The sequence below is a fragment of the Eschrichtius robustus genome, chromosome 2 (assembly GCF_028021215.1).
Source record: "Eschrichtius robustus isolate mEscRob2 chromosome 2, mEscRob2.pri, whole genome shotgun sequence".
Classification (NCBI taxonomy): Eukaryota; Metazoa; Chordata; class Mammalia; order Artiodactyla; family Eschrichtiidae; genus Eschrichtius; species Eschrichtius robustus.
The window spans coordinates 62,802,496-62,819,874 of record NC_090825.1 but is presented as its reverse complement, the minus strand read 5'-3'; the positions used below and the strand labels follow the sequence as shown (position 1 = coordinate 62,819,874).

General features: G+C 39.1%; 2 protein-coding genes across 4 annotated transcripts in view; both read right to left on the bottom strand.

Moving 5' to 3' along the window:
- Positions 1-7,740, bottom strand: part of CMYA5 (cardiomyopathy associated 5) — a 121,461-nt gene extending 113,721 nt beyond the window's left edge. For both annotated transcript variants that reach the window (XM_068535565.1, XM_068535566.1), the window contains exon 1: positions 7,512-7,740. In XM_068535565.1, the coding sequence (XP_068391666.1) occupies positions 7,512-7,672 (161 nt within the window). In that variant the 5' untranslated portion in view covers positions 7,673-7,740. The remainder of the gene's footprint in view (positions 1-7,511) is intronic.
- Positions 7,741-10,439: 2,699 nt separating this feature from the next.
- TENT2 (terminal nucleotidyltransferase 2) overlaps positions 10,440-17,379 on the bottom strand; it is a 58,450-nt gene continuing 51,510 nt past the window's right edge. Inside the window, exons 13-15 of one of the 2 annotated variants that reach the window (XM_068535564.1) lie at positions 15,737-15,828; positions 13,439-13,518; positions 10,440-11,841 (exon numbers count right to left, since the gene is read on the bottom strand). In XM_068535564.1, coding sequence (XP_068391665.1) covers positions 11,767-11,841; positions 13,439-13,518; positions 15,737-15,828 — 247 coding nt within the window. In that variant the 3' untranslated portion in view covers positions 10,440-11,766. The remainder of the gene's footprint in view (positions 11,842-13,438; positions 13,519-15,736; positions 15,829-17,379) is intronic. The other variant, XM_068535563.1, reaches the window with a different exon arrangement.

Below are 17,379 nucleotides of genomic sequence, written 5' to 3'. Positions count from 1 at the left end.
GTAGAGTTTTGGAACTGAATACACTCCAGTTGCCTTAATAGAGGACTTTTCTCTGGGCAAAATGCAAAGCCTATTCTTATCTGTCCATCTATGATCCACCTCAAGGGTCAGTCTAGGGGAGGCTTCCCAATGAGTCACAGAAGGTGGGAATGATAACCACAGACACCCTAATTGAAAAATCCCTCAGTACTTATCACTGTCCCCTCCGAGCTATTGTGTTTCCAGAGTCCCTGGCTATTGTCAATCCCTGGAAAATGAATGGTCAGCAACTAATGAAATTCTACCTAATCTAACAGGTTCAACATCCCAACTAAATGTGCTTCTCAAGGGAATCTGGATGACTTGACATTCACCTGCTCATTCATTCACTCATTTATTCATGCCATTCACTTATTAATTCAACAAATATTCCCAGTCCTGGAAATCCTGAGTGATTCTGGATGAGAAAAAGAAAGCTTAAACAGAGCAGTAATTAGCACAAGAGCTGGAACCAGGAACTAAAGAATATCTAATCACATATTGTGTCTGGAATATCTTTCTGCCCAGCTGGAGTATCACCTCTGCAAAATCTTTCTAAATTTCATTTTAAGAAGAATATACTTCTTTTCTCTGTTCCCTTGTTAATATCCTTAGTATAGTGCTATGACATTATGTTGGAGTTAACTGCTTCCCCTCACCAGGCTGTGAGCTCCTTAAGAAGGAACTGTGCCATCCAACCACCCTTATGTCTCTGGTGCCTTGCATAGGTCCAAGCATATAGAACTCATTATCAGTGGAACAGTTCTCTGCATTCCAGCGAAGTTAATGGATTTCTAGGTATTATCAGGCCTGTACTGTCCAATATGGTAGCCACTAGCCACATGAGGCTATTGAGCACTTGAAATGTAGCCTGGGGGTGGGGAAGAAGAATTGAGATGTACTGTAAATGTAAAACACACATCAAATTTCAAAGACTTTGCACACAAAAAAGTTGGGGATTCCCTGGTGGCGCAGTGGTTGAGAATCTGCCTGCCGATGCAGGGGACACGGGTTCGAGCCCTGGTCTGGGAAGATCCCACATGCCGCGGAGCAACTAGGCCCGTGAGCCACAACTACTGAGCCTGCGCGTCTGGAGCCTCTGCTCCGCAACAAGAGAGGCCGCGATAGTGAGAGGCCTGCGCACCGCGATGAAGAGTGGCCCCCGCTCGCCGCAACTGGAGAAAGCCCTCGCGCAGAAACGAAGACCCAACACAGCCATAAATAAATAAATAAAATTTTTAAAAAAAGTAAAATATCCCATTAATAGTTTTTATATTGATCATATGTTGAAATGATAATACTTTGGATATTGAGTTAAATAAACATATTATTAAAATTAATTTCACCTGTTTCTTTTTACTTTTTTAATGTAGCTGTTAGAAAATTATAAATTATATATGTGGTTCACATTGTAATTATTTTATTATCCAATAGAAATATTGGACAATACTGGGCTAAATCAAAGATTACTATTTCAGGTACAAACCACACCCAGTCTCTTATATCTGATTCTCTCTTTTGGTAGGAAGGAAGGGGAATTTGGTTATATCGTCCGAATTGAGTCAAGGCTTTCATTGAGCCTAGGTTCAGAATATCCAGGGAATATAAGACACTTTTTTTTTTTTTTTTTTGGCAAAATTCTATCAGTTAATATGTCCCACATTTTGGTAGGTTTGCTGTTTGAAAGAAAAAAAATCCAACTCTTGCTGTAGCCCCCTATACGGAGTCAAAGTCTCACCAAGGGCATGTAATACCCATGCAGCCAACACTTAAATAGCCCTTCAGTTCCTGGCTCCAAGAGCCTCTGCTTTATCTTCTCTCCTCCCTCAGTCTCTGGCATCCTAAGCAGTCACCCCTCCCATCTCAGCTTTTTCCACTGACCTCAGAAGAGGGCTGTCTCAAATAACACCCTTGTCAAAACACCTAGGTAAGCACAGAAGTGGGAGACATCATATAAATAGACATATGGCCACAGCGCTCCATACTGATAACAGAAACCACTTACCAACTCCCCTCACCTTCCAAGAGGTTTCTTTCTTACAATGATTAAATGTAAATGTCACTATTAAGTTTAATTCTATCAGCTTAGGCAGACCTTTTTTATACAGGCACTGGCAAAGCTGCAAATGAACATGATGTTTTAAGATGTGGGCACTGTTGTAGCAAAAACCTCTGCGCTTAAACAGAGAAATTAAAATGGACCAGCAGGGGCTTCCCTGGTGGCCCGGTGGTTGAGAATCTGCCTGCCAATGCGGGGGACACGGGTTCGAGCCCTGGTCTGGGAAGATCCCACATGCCGCGGGGCAACTGGGCCCGTGAGCCACAACTACTGAGCCTGCGCGTCTCAAGCCTGTGCTCCGCGATAAGAGAGGCTGCGACAGTGAGACGCCCGTGCACCGCGATGAAGAGTGGCCCCCGCTCGCCGCAACTAGGGAAAGCCCTTGCACAGAAACGAAGACCCAACACAGCTAAAAATAAATAAATAAATATATAAGTAAATTTAAAAAGAAAAAAAATAAAAAATAAAAAATAAAACAAAATTGACCAACAGAAAAGATCCAAAACAAAAATTCTGAAAAATTTCCAAGTGATCTGTGGGAAAGACCAAAAGAGTCAGGCTTCGCTGGACTACAGTCAGAAAAATACAAAAATCATGGATGTCTATTTACGTATCTTCCTCCATACAGGAGACCATAAGCTTGAAACATTTAGTACAGTGTTGGGCACGCAATAGGTGTTCAATGAGTATACGAGAGTATAGGCGCTTACTATTTAATGGGATAATGCAATCACCATGGTTTTCTTTTCTTTTTTTAACCCTGAGTGGTATGGTAGGCAGAACCCAACTTCCTATTTTACTCTGAATACAATCGGAAGCCCTTACCACGGCCTGCAAAATCCTACATGATTTGCAACCCACCCACTTCTTAGACTCGTTTCCCATCACTCTCCCTTATTTGCTCTCGAAACCTGACCTCCTTGTGTTCCTCAAATAAGCCACACACAGTCCTGCCTCAGCGCCCTTGCACCAGCTCTCCTCTTTGCCTAGAATACTCATTCCTTCAGTCTCTGCTCAAATGTCACCTCATCACAGAGGCTTTCTTCACCACCTGATCCAAAACAGTATAATCCTTATCTGCTGTACTTGTCCTCATATCACTGATTGCCACCTGACATACTACATATTTGTTTGTTTACTTGTCTCCCCAACCTGGAAAGCCACTCCCAGGAGGGCAGGGACTTGGTTCATTTTGTTCACTGCTGTATCCTTTGTGCCTAGAAAGTGCCTGACACATAGTAGGAGTTCAGTAAGTAGTTGTTGAATGAATAAACAAATGAACATAGATTGGAGTCCAGACACCGGGATCTAGTCCTAATTCTACCGCTAAAAAGTTGTGTGACTTTGAACAAACGTCCCCTGACACTCAGTTGCTGAATCTGTAAAAGGATTGGTTGGGAAAAGATGTTTCTATAGCCTCTCCCAGCTCTCAAATCCTGCAGGTTTTATAGAGATGCTTTTTACATACAACTTTTGCATTAAGTTTTAGCAACATGAAAATCTTTTTCTTGTATCCGCAAACAATGAGCCCTCTGGGCACTTCATTATGATTGAAGACCCTACTCCAAAGGCCCTGGATGAAGTCTTCCCCCATCCTTCCAGACAGGCTAGACCCCAGGACTTCCTGCCTACTTTGAGGTGTTTCATACAGACCTTTTCTTCCTTAAATCTCTTATAACAGTTAATGACATAATTACATTTTTCTGTTTCTCCACCTAGAATGTGAGTATCTTGAGGACAGTAATGGAGTCTTAGTAATGTTTGTATCCCCAGCATGGTCCTTGGCAATTAGTAGGCATGCCATGAATGTTCAGTGAAGGACGGAATACAGGAAAGCCAAAGTGGAATAGGACCATTTCTCATACTGAAAATGGAGACATCACTCTCCCCTCATTGATGAATGGTGGGCAGAAGGTAGCTTGGCTGCTAGTAATGATTCATCTGAAGGGATGTAAAGAAATTAAAACTTACCGGTAACCTACTAAAGGCCAAGCACTCTTACACATGTTCACATAGTTTATTTAATCCTATGACAACCTATGAATCAGGAATTATCACTAATTATTCCTTTTTATAAATCTGTAAAATTATCCTGATTTAGAGATGAGAAATATGGAGCTCAGAGAGGATGGGGAATTTGCCCATGATGGAATGGCAAACAGGGTTGCCACTCAGGCCTCTTCATGCCAATGATATTCATATCACTGAATGATACATCAGAAGGGTAGTTCTCTAATCTAATACAAATACTGGCATGTATAATGGTGAGCTTCCCTGCACTTTACAATTAAAGGTAATTTTTTTCCTTGATTCAGAAAGGTGGCTATAGATAATTCTATATATTATTGCTGGAAGAACAAAGAAAAGATGCACAAGCAGATGACGCTTTGTATCTTTTGAGTTTTTAAAAGTGAAGTTTTTTTCTGATAATAAAGTGCACTGTCTGTTCATTATAGAAAAAACAAAAAATAAAGAAAAAAGTTTAGTCGACCATTATCCCATCACTCAGAGACAACCACTATTAACCTTTTTTTAACCTTAAGGTTAATAAAAGTTACTATAACCTTTATTATGCTAAGCTTTATTAACCTTTTAAGCCTTTTCCCAATACATACTTTATTTTATAGTGAGATCATTCTAAATTATAAAATGAACTTGTTTTCAAATTCAATATATGCACTTCCCATAATGTTAGAAATCTTCATAAATAACATTTTAATAATGGCTTAATAATACCAAAAGAGATGCCATAATCAATCATTCTGTTATTATTACTTAAGCTATTTCTATTCAGTTACTTTCATGTGCCTCTCAATTAAAAAAAAAATCAGTCTGTAATTCAACTTCTGCAAATAGTTCTGATCTTTGAGGAAACACAGAGACAACTTTTCCATTCAAGAAGGGGAAAACTCCCATTATTATTCAGAATAGTGAATAAAAGGTCTTCCCTTTTCCTCCAATAACCCTTCCATATAGAAGTTAGTTGGAGCCATTCAGGTTTCCCCTACGGTAAGAAAGGAAGGGTCTTTCCTCCAAAAGAAGGGAGGTGTGGAAGTCTAGCAGTGGCTGGGAGTAAACAGACCGAGGCTCACATCTTGGTTCTTACATCTACTTGCCTTATACCCTCAGTAAATTATGTAAAGTCTCGGTTTCCTCACGTATAACAGGACAGTTACCTCACAGCGTTGCTGGAAGGGTTTAAAACGAGAACTGAGCCTGGCACGGAGTGAGCCCTCTTTTAACTGTAAAACTTGGATGGAGGAGCTGAGGGGAAGAATGTCTCATCATTCTTCCTTCCCATAAATTAGAGAATATTCGAAGCTCTCACCTCTAGTCTCAGAAGAAAGAAGAACTTTAGGCCATATTTGTAAACTCACGCCCACCAAAACAGTTTGGTTTCTGATCACACTTTGAGGTTAGAAGACATTCAAGAACTCCCAGTTCCCAGAGGAGTTCCTGCCAACAGAAACCTCTCTCCTGAAAGAGCCTACAGCTGCCACCTCCCTTCCCCTTGCCCCACCAGGGAGCAATCCCTACACATCTCCCTTCCTTCTCTCCGCTGCTGCCTCTCTGCTCTGAGCCCTCCCCAAACACAACTTTCCCATCTGCCTGTCAGTCTCCTTTCTCAATGACACCAATCTGTTCTCCTAAATCCTCTCCAGAAGTTTACTGATTTCTTGTTACCCATGTCTTCAAATCCAAAAATTTTTAAATGGGATGGTTTTCAAGGCCTCCACCACCACCATCTACCTCTTCCCCCATGTCTCCCTCCACTCTACATTCCGACGCTCGGCCTGGTGTCCACCTTATCATCTGTAGTCAGAGCAGGCTGATGTTGACTGCAGATAAATCATGCCTTTACCGGAAGATCTTGACCTTTGGCAAAGGGCAACACAACCCCAAAGTGGTATTTTGAATCCCTATCAGCTGCTCACATTTTAGAGTAAACGAGTTTTCAGATTCTTGGGTGGCAGGGGTGCAAATTTTGCTTGGGCAAAAGGATATGAGGATCCTGGATGCCATTAAGGGAAAAGGCTGGATTGACAGACTTCCCCTTCCCAGTACTGCCCAGGAATCACAGGTCCCTACTCCTGTTCTGTCTCCCACAGGTGCCTTCTCCTCTGCGTCTCCTTTCTGCAATTCTTGCCCATTCTCCAGGGCCTAAGTCATGCCCACTACTTTTGAAGGCAGCCGCAGATCTACACACTCTTCTGACCTTCCACAGTACCATGGTCTGGCCTTCCCTCCCCTCTCGTGTATTCAGACATTGTCTCATGGTCCCCATATTGCTTCCTAACTTCTTCCACAAAGTCTTTGAGGGCAGTGACTGTGCCTGCTCCCCACTTGGTAAATATGTGACCGATATTCCAGACTTATGTGACTGACAGTTCACCCTAATCAATGTCCCTCTGTGGGCCGTTTCAGCTTCAGCTCTGCTGTCTTTGGTTGGGCGGCACGTTTAACTTTGGGCAAGATGGGCACTCTGCAGGCTGCACAACCATCTGTCACCTACAAAGCCTTTCTACTGACATTAATAGATTTAGGAAGGGACACAACTGACTAACAAACCGAAAAACAAACAAAAAATCTAAAACTAAAAACAAACACCTTACCCCCATCCCCGTACTCAAAAAGAACAAGGAAAGGTAAAAACAAATCCAAATCGAGAGGAGATGATTCCTGCTATTCTCATTTTAGGGCCTACAAGAAAGAAGGGAGGCAGAGAAACCCATATTTGTGTATAGTTATTACCTAATTGTATTCACGTGTAATGTTGATGTTTGAAACCAAAAAAAAAAAAAAAAAAAAAGCAGAATTTTAATAACAGGGGTGACTGAAATTCATGCTTCTTTTCTCCAAAGAATGTATGGGCGTTTGTACCAAAATTAAGTCCTCTTCTAGCAACCTAGGCCAGTGCTGGGCATCCAGGAGACTTTCAGTCCTTTGAAGTTTCCAGAGCGGCTTCTCGGCCTCCACCCCACCCCATACCCTCTTCTCCTCTGGCTCAGGCTTTCAAGATTGTTCCTAGGCTTTGGACCAAATGTAAGCATTTCTGCACAACTCTGCAGTTCGGCAGGACCCGAAGTAAATCCCCAGGAATAAACAAGAGCAGCAGCAAGTCACAAGGAGCCGGCTGGGGGGAGGGGGTGGTAGTGAGGGAGGAAGGGGTAATGGGGAAGGATGAACTTTGCCGCTCCAGCCGGGCCTGTCACTCCAGCTGACAGCAAGCACCTGCACCTTCAAGTTCTTCACAAGGCAGCGCCCCCAGAGAGAAAGTGCTTAGCTCGAGGGAAATGAACCCCAGCGCTTAAAAAGAGGGAAAGGAAGGGTGCGGCGTTTCCCCCGCGCAGCACCCGCCCAGCCCCGCTGCCGCCCTCCCGGGCCCGGGCGGCGCGCGTCTGGCTGCGGGCCCGGAGCGAGGGGCCCACGCTACCTGGCGTCCGGCTCCGGCTCCGGCTCCGAGTCCGACTCCGCGGCCGTCCCGTCCTCCTCGCCCGCCGACTCCTCCTCAGTGTCCGGCCCCCGGGTCGCCTCCTCGTCCGCGTCGGAGCCCAGGGCGCTGTCCGCGGCGTGGCTGCTCTCGCTGCTAGCCATCGCGCCTCTCCCGGGCAGGAGCTGGAGCCGGAACCGCCCGCGCCGCGCCTGGTGTTCTCCCTCTGACGGCGCCTCCGGCCCAGCCCGGCCCTGCCCTGTACCGGCGGGGCGGCTCGGGTTCCCTCCCGGGGGCGGGCGAGCCCCGTGACTTTAAATAGGCGTCAGAAAGTTTCACCACCGAGCTTCTGGGGCCTGGGCTCGGCGTCTCCTCTTCCCCGCGCGTCTAACTTCCCCCAGCCCTCCCCGCCCCAATTTAGGCGGATCCCTGGCGGGCCCTTTGGGCAACTGGAGAGCACCACTCCGAGGGGCGCAGGCTCCCGCTGCATCCGGGAGTTCGGAGGAGGAAAGGCACACAGTCCCCCTGCTTCTCTTCCCTCTAGAGTGGGTTAGGTAGGCTTCAGGTTTGGAGCAGAGCTGAGCTACTCGATGGGCCCTTATCCCAACCAAATAACTACTCCCTTTTACAGAGCAGAACACTTACTACTAGTTCAGGCACTCGTAATTTTCCCCTCACAACTCTGCTGTGGTAGGTTTAACTAAGACGCTGGTTTTATAAATGAGAAAACAGGCTCAGAAGAGCTTGGGTACCTAGAGTGCTCAAGGTCTCCTTTTGCTAGTAAAGTGACCCAATGGGAAACAAAGTCTGCCCATTCAAAAGCCCAGTTTTGAACCATTGTGCAGTACTGGCTCCTTTTATATTTGCAAATCAATATTGTGTATTCTCTTCCTCAGTGACTCCTGGATTATTCAGCCAGGAAACTTTTATCTCCACAAATCTTAAAACTTTGAAGAGGAATAATTTTCCCTACATTGGCCAAAGTCTGTTTTGTCTGAAATTCAACCCAAAGCCCCAGATCATGCCATGCCCATGTTTAAGAGCCCTCAATGGCTTCCCACTGTTCTAGGACTAAAGCACAAGGTCCTTGGGAAGATAAATGCTAACAACCCACATCTTAGCTGTCTGGTCTTGTCTTTAGACGTCAGGAGTTCTAACATTTATCAAGTCACACCACTGTGCCTTTATGTACACAATTCCTTCCACCTGAAACGTTCTTCCCATCTTTATTTACCTGGTTACTCATCATTCAAGATCACACCTTTCTCTGAAATCCCCAGCTTTAGCTCAATATCACTGTTTTAGGTTCCCACATTATCCTACATTCAAATTACGTTTGTCTCTCTTTCCCCAGTAGACTGTAAGTTTGTTATCTTTGTCCCACTATCCCCATCTCTTACAAGCGCAGAAGCTTAGCAAAGTACTTAGCACATAGGTGCTTAATGAATGGTCCCTGCACTGAAGAGAACAGGCCTATGTAAAACAGGCAGAGATATCTTCACAATACATAAAGATTTTTTCATAAGGATGATTTTATGGCTAGAAGAGCTAACACTGATTTTTAATTACAGCAAATTCTATTCACAGAGTTGTTAAATATGATAAATGTAAATTAGGTAGTATTCCCCAGTTACAGTTATCCCTAGCTCATATGTGTGCATTAGGTCTGTGGGCAAAGAACTGCAGGTAGTTGAGGTACAGTACAGAAGCATCAGCTAGGGGGCATGAGAGGGAAGACAGCAAGAGTCCAGCCTTCCAGGGTTCACTAAACCAGGTTTAACATCAGCAGTATGCATTCTCTTACAGCAGGTAGGCTTTTGCATTAGTAATCCCAAGTGTCTGCTCACTAGGACAAAAAGGAATCAATTGCAGCTGTGGGATCTATTAAACACTAATCAAAACTACAGGTATATTCCCTCCATTTAACTCAAAATTTCTTAGGAACACTAACTATAGTCAACAAGATTTGTGAAGATCCTAGCTCAAACCAATCCAAAATTTAGAACTGCAGTACAGATTGCACATTTTAAACTTTCTAACACTACTTTCTTAACAACATAAATAGAAATGGCCAGATCAATACAAATAGAAAATAAAAGAATGTATTATTCACAACACAAATAATTCATATTGAAAATAATTTAAAAGCCTAAAAAATTCTCTCATATATTGACAGACCACTTATCTGACATATGTAGCAGTCACAAAGTGCATAATCTTAGGTTTCAGTCTACTGATTTACAACTGTGTGTAAATTTATTAACTTCTTGATCTATCTGTTATAGCGATACGGCTGAAAAGCAGCAGCAGTGAGATAGGGGGCCCGGTGGTCATTGAAAGCTGAGAGAACAGTGGCATGAAAGAGTCCATGGTAAATTCTGGGGCTTTATTAGGAAATGTCATAATACTGTAGAGGTAGAATGCCCCAGACACTTACCCATGCCTGACAGCTACACAGTATTACTATGGAGTACTATGGCTATTATTTATTGTTTATAATTATTACCTGGAGTCATTACTAGAATATTAATTATACTCAACACATCCTGATAAAGAAGAGTTGCACAGTGTAAAATACATTTTAGGGAAATTTCCAAGAAAAAGAACTATTATACAAAGCTTAATTGCTTCAAAAGCATTAATCATCAGTAAACTGAAAAATTCACCTGTGTGGAAAGCGTCATTCCTAATAATGCCAGAGAAACAGGGTGTTGATGTGGCTAGTTGGCTTAAAGAAGAATGAACTTGAATCCAAGATTCTCTGCATAATCTAAATAATTACGCACAATAACCGGATTCAGTTCAGCTCCAGATGATAACTAGAGCCTCAATCTCATCTCAGAAGTAAAGACTTTCACAGAAGAAAGAAAAAAAGAAAAAAAGAAAAAAACACATCGACAATTTCCATATATAAACTTTATTCCATTTGATCATACAAAAATTTAAACTTAAAGAAAAAAATGAAAATATGCACCTTTTACGAGTCAAAAAGCAAAAGTCTTGTTAGCATTTGAATTGGTCTGCAAAAAAACCAAATACATTAGAGGTACAAACTGTGCTACAGCAGGTCTAAAAGAAGTTGTACACAGTCCTTTTGAAAAAGTTAAAACTGTTTTTAAGATTATTTATATTTAAATTTACAGGCACTGACCAATTTACAAATATTTACATAAACCAAAAACAACCTTAATAAACACTGTAGCTTTTTTAGCAGCCACCACTATTTCTTCTTGTGGAAAAGAAATGCTAAAAAAGATATCTTTACAAACATTAAGCTTTTATTTATAATAATGTTATGTCTTATCTAGAACATTTTATAGTGGCTTACTGCCTAAAAATTCCAGTTTAGATTACAATCCTATAATTATACACAGAAAAAACTCTGATACTATCAATAGGATATAATCTCAACTTTGATCTTTCAGTTTCTGTTGCTTCATGTCACAGGAAAAATAAAAGCAGGAAAACGGGAAGTAAAGCAAAAGTGCAAATTGCACTAAGTTATCATAAAGCACAGAGGACTTAATCTTTTCAAAATGTCTACACTGAACTGATTCTTCAAAACAATTCCCTAACTGCTGTACAATACAGAGTTAGTGCTCATATTACTACAGTGCAAAATGTAGTTGTTTCAACACAAAATTTAAAGCAATCGCGAGTACACCAAAAGCATGTGAGGTACTAATGAAATGCTAATATCGACACAAAGCCTCAGTCTATCCTGATGAGTCAAGTGAGGACTTTTAGGCAATTGTCCAGTATTTCATGCCTCCGCAGTGATTTCACTGAAATAAAAGATTTCATTTTGCTTCAAGTAACTGAATAACTGACTCGAATCTTCACTTCACTAGAACAGACTCAGGCAACAAACCATCTACTGACGGTGATACTTTAAGTATGTATAAATCAGACCCTTTCCAAAAAAGTTCACACATCTCTTCAGTATTAGCATGTGGTACAATTAATTACAGTTATAGCAAAAAACTTTTATTTGATAATTCCCAAAAAAATATTTTATTTGATCTCCTGAAAATTCATGCCATAATATTACTAATCATCAATGTAAACATTTTCAAAAATACATCTTTAAATCAAAGGGTTTTATTAGGAAATGTCATAATAAAATATGCATATATAAGTATGTCCTCTTAAGAATAAAACATGAAAACAAGAAGGACAATTAAAAAGAAACCATGATGAAGGTAAACAAAATGCATTATGATGTTACTACTGTTCTTTATTAAGAAATAGAGGCCAGTTATCTTTTCAGGATAGCAGTTCTTAACGGTAGTATACTGTTCAAATCTCGTTTGTTTTTCAATCTGTGCCATGACTGGAAGAGAGAGAAAAATCATTCTTAAAACCTAAAATATATGTGGAACAAAAGACTGAAAGAGGAGTTACTAGAATGTTAACAGTGATTTCTCAAGGCAGTAAAATTTGGGGTGACTTTTTTGTGTCTGTGTTTTTATCTCCCAAGTTTTTAACACAGTAAAAGTATTGTTTCTGTCATCAGAAAGAAGATGTTATTTAAAAACTTTACACCTGTGTAGTTCCAATTCATTAATAAAGAAATGAGCACATAGGTGGTACAAAAAGATGCAACTGACAATATTAACATTTATTCACCGATTTAGATAATGTCATTTAAAACAGCAAAGTAATTAATACAAAACCTTTGGGTTTGAGAGGGTAAGGAAAGATTACTTCAATTATTTGATTGACTATTTTGTATCTAGAAAGCTCTTGCAATTAAAAACTGTATTTATGAAGAAGAGAGTAAATCTATAATAAAGCACCTTATACAATGCATCTAGAAAAAAGAGTGAACAGAATTTTTAAGAAGAGAAAAAAGAAACTGAAATTCTCGTTCATAAGCTAAAAATCTGGCCCACTACCAAAAAAATCTGGCTGCAGATCTCTGCAGTTTGTTCTCACCTCAGTTGTTCAACTGACTAAAAGTATTGGTTTTATAGCTAACAGTCATAAATGAAAGCTCACCCATCAGTAAGAATAGCAATGTAGAAATGCTATTTTTGAGTTCTCAATTTAATCTGATAGAGAAAAACATTCCCTCTTGGATACTTGTTTTGCCCTGCAGAATTCCATTTCATTTTAAATTTTCTATTCTGGTTGACAAACTGAGAGGGCCTAATTTGAAGGACAGCCCGTAACATGATACACTTGCATTTTTAATAATCATCAAAATAAAGTCTGCTTGGACATCTCGGTAATGAAAAAACATGCCTCTAAAATGATCTTCATAAGTTCCTTGATCTTTTTATTCTATGAAGTATTCTCTCCTATATGTCTCATAATATTACTATACATATTTCTATCAATGTGTTTCTACTCTGTACTGCTGAATAACTTGAAGCTAGGAATCAAACCTAGCAAAATCACTGATGAAAAAATTCATACTGTGGACTAGAGAGCTAAGGAATAAACTCCAGTTTACACATATATGACTATTTATATATATAAAATGTGTGTGCACACAAACACATACATTCTGTTTAACTTCTCAGAATATAAACAAAGATAAAATGGAGCTCTAGTTCCTTGTTACAGTGGGGTATACAGAAGAAAAATATGGAACAGACATGGCTTTCTTCTAAGGCTACAAGTTCCCCAATATTTTAAGGAGGGAAAGGAGTCCTTTAGGTTTTATTCATTCATTTTGAGAGCTTAATAAGCTCACTGTGAAAATGCTTATTTCCACAAAGTGAAAGCCATGTGAGTAAAGGCGGAGTCAGATCTCTCTGAAGGAGTATTTCTAAATTCAAGTAATAAGTTCCCTATTGTGCCACATTAATTGTTTCACAACACAGGAACCAGAGCTGTTCTTTCCTACTACCTATATGTTTTTTTAATTTCCAAAGCACACTAGTGCACTAATGCTTCTAGAGTCAATCTGATGCATTGTTTACCTTTAAAAATTGATCCTTGATCATGTCAAACTTCTGCTTTTCATGCACAGCTCTGGCTGTATTTGTTCCATCAAAAGGTTCTACAATGTTAAATGCACATATAAACAAGAAATTATTAAAATGAGAACTTCAGTTTTTTATTTGGTTGAATTATATGAAATTGCCAATATTTGACAGTTTCTGACCTACACAGTAGCAATTGCATGTGGTTTAGCCTAACATTAGATTTATGTGTACAATAAATAGTTTTATAATAGCTATGAGCTAACAAGGTAGATAAAATTCAAGTGAGAAGATATCTAAAAATGAAGTAATCAACATAGGTATATTAAGTCTAAATCATAAAAATAGATAAGATTTCTGAAGAATCATAGAGTCAAGAACCTACTGTGAGGGACTTCCCTGGTGGCACAGTGGTTAAGAATCCACCTGCCAATGCAGGGGACACAGGTTCGAGCCCTGGTCTGGGAAGATCCCATATGCCACGGAGCAGCCAGGCCCGTGCGCTACAACTACTGAGCCTGTGCTCTAGAGCCCGCGAGCCACAACTACTGAAGCCCGTGCACATAAAGCCTGTGCTCTGCAGCAAGAGAAGCCACCGCAATGAGAAGCCCACGCGCTGCAACGAAGAGTAGCCCCGGCTCGTCACAACTAGAGAAAGCCCGCACACAGCAATGAAGACCCAACGCAGCCAAAAATAAATAAATAAAAAAATTTAAAAATAATAAAAAACCACTGATTTGTCTAGTAGGAGAAAGGTCAATGCCTTTGAAAGTAGAGGTTTAATACCGGGGAGGATGGAAGACAGTACAGAGAACTATGGTGTGACTAAATGGCTTAAAAAAAAATACAGTGAGAACGGTAACTTGTATTAGAAATTTGGCAGTGAAAGACAGAAAAACAGGATAGAGAAAAAAGTGGACGAGACAGGAAGAGAACAAAAGCAGAGATTTTATGTGTGTGTCTCCAATATTACTTTCCATGTCTTTACCCTCACCCCACTCACCCTTCACCCACAAAATAAGAGAGAAGAGTTCATATGTAGAGACAAAGAAACTGATTCTATGTAAGAGAACGAGGAAACTGAAGATAATAGTGAGAAAAGAAAGATAACTAAAGGCATTAGGAGTGAGATGGAAGCTGAAATAATGCCAGCAGTAGGTTAAAATTACTGGAGTTGAAGAATTTTGGTGTAAAAAAGAGAAAAAAAAGTACTCAGAAAAGCCAGTAGGATCAAGTCAAGAGTATTTTTCAAGGATGAGAAGACCTACATATGCTGTAAAGCTGAAAGAGAGAGACTAGAGAGAAAGAGAATGAAGTTGCTAGAATGAGGAGAAAGACCTCAAAAAAGGTGTGAAAGAATAGGAAATTTGATGGAGATGTTAACTTTAGATTTGTCATATAATCTAATCAGGCCCATAATTTTAAAAACTCCTTTTGTTTATTTTTTTATTGCTCAGAAAGGCTATTTCAAAAAAGAGTTTATTGTCACAGTACTTTTCAAAATAAAATAACGCCATATGCCAAACTATCAGATCACACAGTGCGTAGCACTTTACAACTGTATTTAATATTCAAAAGAACCAAGTAACTAAAATAACATACACACACTGTGCAATTTAGCAAACCAAACACCAAAGCAGGAGATTCAATTTCACGTTTATAAACTCTTAAGATGTTGCATTATAATTCAAGATTAAAATACTCTAAATTTGATGTTTTCCTGCAAATGCCAAATCTCAACCCTTTATGTTACCTCAAGATTTACAAGTCATCAACTTGGCATCTGTGAGAACAATATTTGCCTCTTGAAGTCAGTTTCAACTGACTTAAAGAAATATTCAACTACATGTAAATTAATTTTAGAGAACAGACTATCTGCAGACCATTTAATTTTTAAAGGAAAATCAATTTTATATTCATAAAAATCTAGCTTGTATTAATTATCAATATTTAAGTATAAAATAACTAATTTTATTTCAAAGAATCATTTTCTTCTACCTGTAAGTCATGAAACTAAATTTCAACCAACTACAAGCATGAGAGGTGCATGAAGACTGCTCAAATCTTACTGACTGGAAAGGTTCGACACCTAAATTCGTGTTTATTATTTCTTACAACTAAAGAATTTTAAATTATTTTTTTGAATTAAAATCTTATGATTAAAAGACTTATAAACCACTTCAGAACATAAATGTATTACTTTTAGATGAAATATAAGCTGAAAGTATTCAAGTAATTCTCTCAGTACCATGATGATAGTTGGCTGGAAATAGAGAGTAGTTGTGGGAAAGCTACCTTCTACACAGATGTATTTATTTCTCCACTCAATACCATCAGGCCTGGGAATGGCTTTGGCTTCACGAACTGAAATCATCTGACTGTTCCAGCTATCAAAAGAAAAACATTAATCATGTTAACTATTTTAACTTCCCTTTTATTATTTTTATTATATCAGTAGTTAAGCTTACTCTGATCTTCTCATAGAACTGGAATTTGCTTCAACCCTCTGCACCTCGATCCCCATTTCCCCTTCTCTACTTCGTTTGTCTCCACAGCACTTACATTCTAACAATTTGCTTATTTATTACGTTATTGTGTGTCTCCCCTAAATAGAATGAAAGCTCCAAGATGCTGAGCTATTTGTGTATTTTTTTTTTTACTCTTCACCTAGTTGCTCAGTATAAACTAGGTATTCAATACATATTTTTTGAATAAATAAAGTAATATGAAAACTAAAGTGTAAGTAAGCAAAAAAACTACGTTCCTTGTTAACACCCCAGTTAGAATTTTTTATTTGGTAAGAGAGAGGTAATCTTCTTGTGTTGTTTTCTGGCATCATTAAATAATTTCTGTTCAGGTGCACCTCTACTGATATGATTTACGGTAGAAAATTTTTAAATTTTCCAGTAGAAGCAAGAAGATGCTGTTTTAAGGAAAAAAATAATAATACTCTATGAAAACATACCGTTATTGCTGTATATCAGATGTAGATGTTAACAGTGAAGTTTTATTCAAGTAAAACAATTTTATCAGCATGCTTGAAGGTAAACTGTCCAGTCTTTAGTATATCCTAAACTTACACTGTTCTTTTAAATTTATAATAATTTTGTACAAGTTCAAATTATAATAATTTTATACAAGTACAATTTTCCTTTTTTCAAAAACATTTTAAAAACACATGACCACTCAGCTTGTATTCAACAGAAAAATGAGTTTGGGGTATAGCTGATATCCTTTTTTTCAGCTATATTTAGCTTTCCCCATAATTTCAGTAGGAGAAAGACCATGGTTTGGGACATTCCAAATGCAACACTCGTCCTACTCTGCCTCTATTTATTAGAGAATCCATAAGGATATAATCGTGGGTCCAGTATGGCATTTGTTTCTGGAAAACTGACTAATTTCTATGTTAAACATGCAAGAAAATATTGCATCTTGTGAAGTTTGATAACTGAAAAGAATCCTCGAAGTATGATTTTCTATTTTTTCTTACCAAGAATACAGTTTAGAAATAGTTTGCAAACACAGCTTTAAGTTCTTTAAAAATATATATCAGAATTTATGTTTTTTAAAAATAAGTGGGTTGTCAAAAAGAAATACTTAGGATTGGTTACAGTAAGATGTTTTAGATCCTTCATGTACAGCAGCTCCGTTAGTTTGGACTCCAAACAGAAAAGAAGTACACTGCTCTACTGGTCCAAGTGTGTTACCAAAATTTTCTTAAACATAACAATGTAAAGGGGAGAGTTATATAACCACATTGCTGACCCACACAAAATTACAGTAGAATTACACTTTGTGCTACTTCACTTTATACGGCATAAGACAAATTTCACTAATAAAATGAACTTTTTCCTGAGACTACTTGTTTCTAATTTCAACTTGTAGGACAGTGGAATCTGCAGTAGAATTAAAATAGGAAATATTATGTTAAAAGG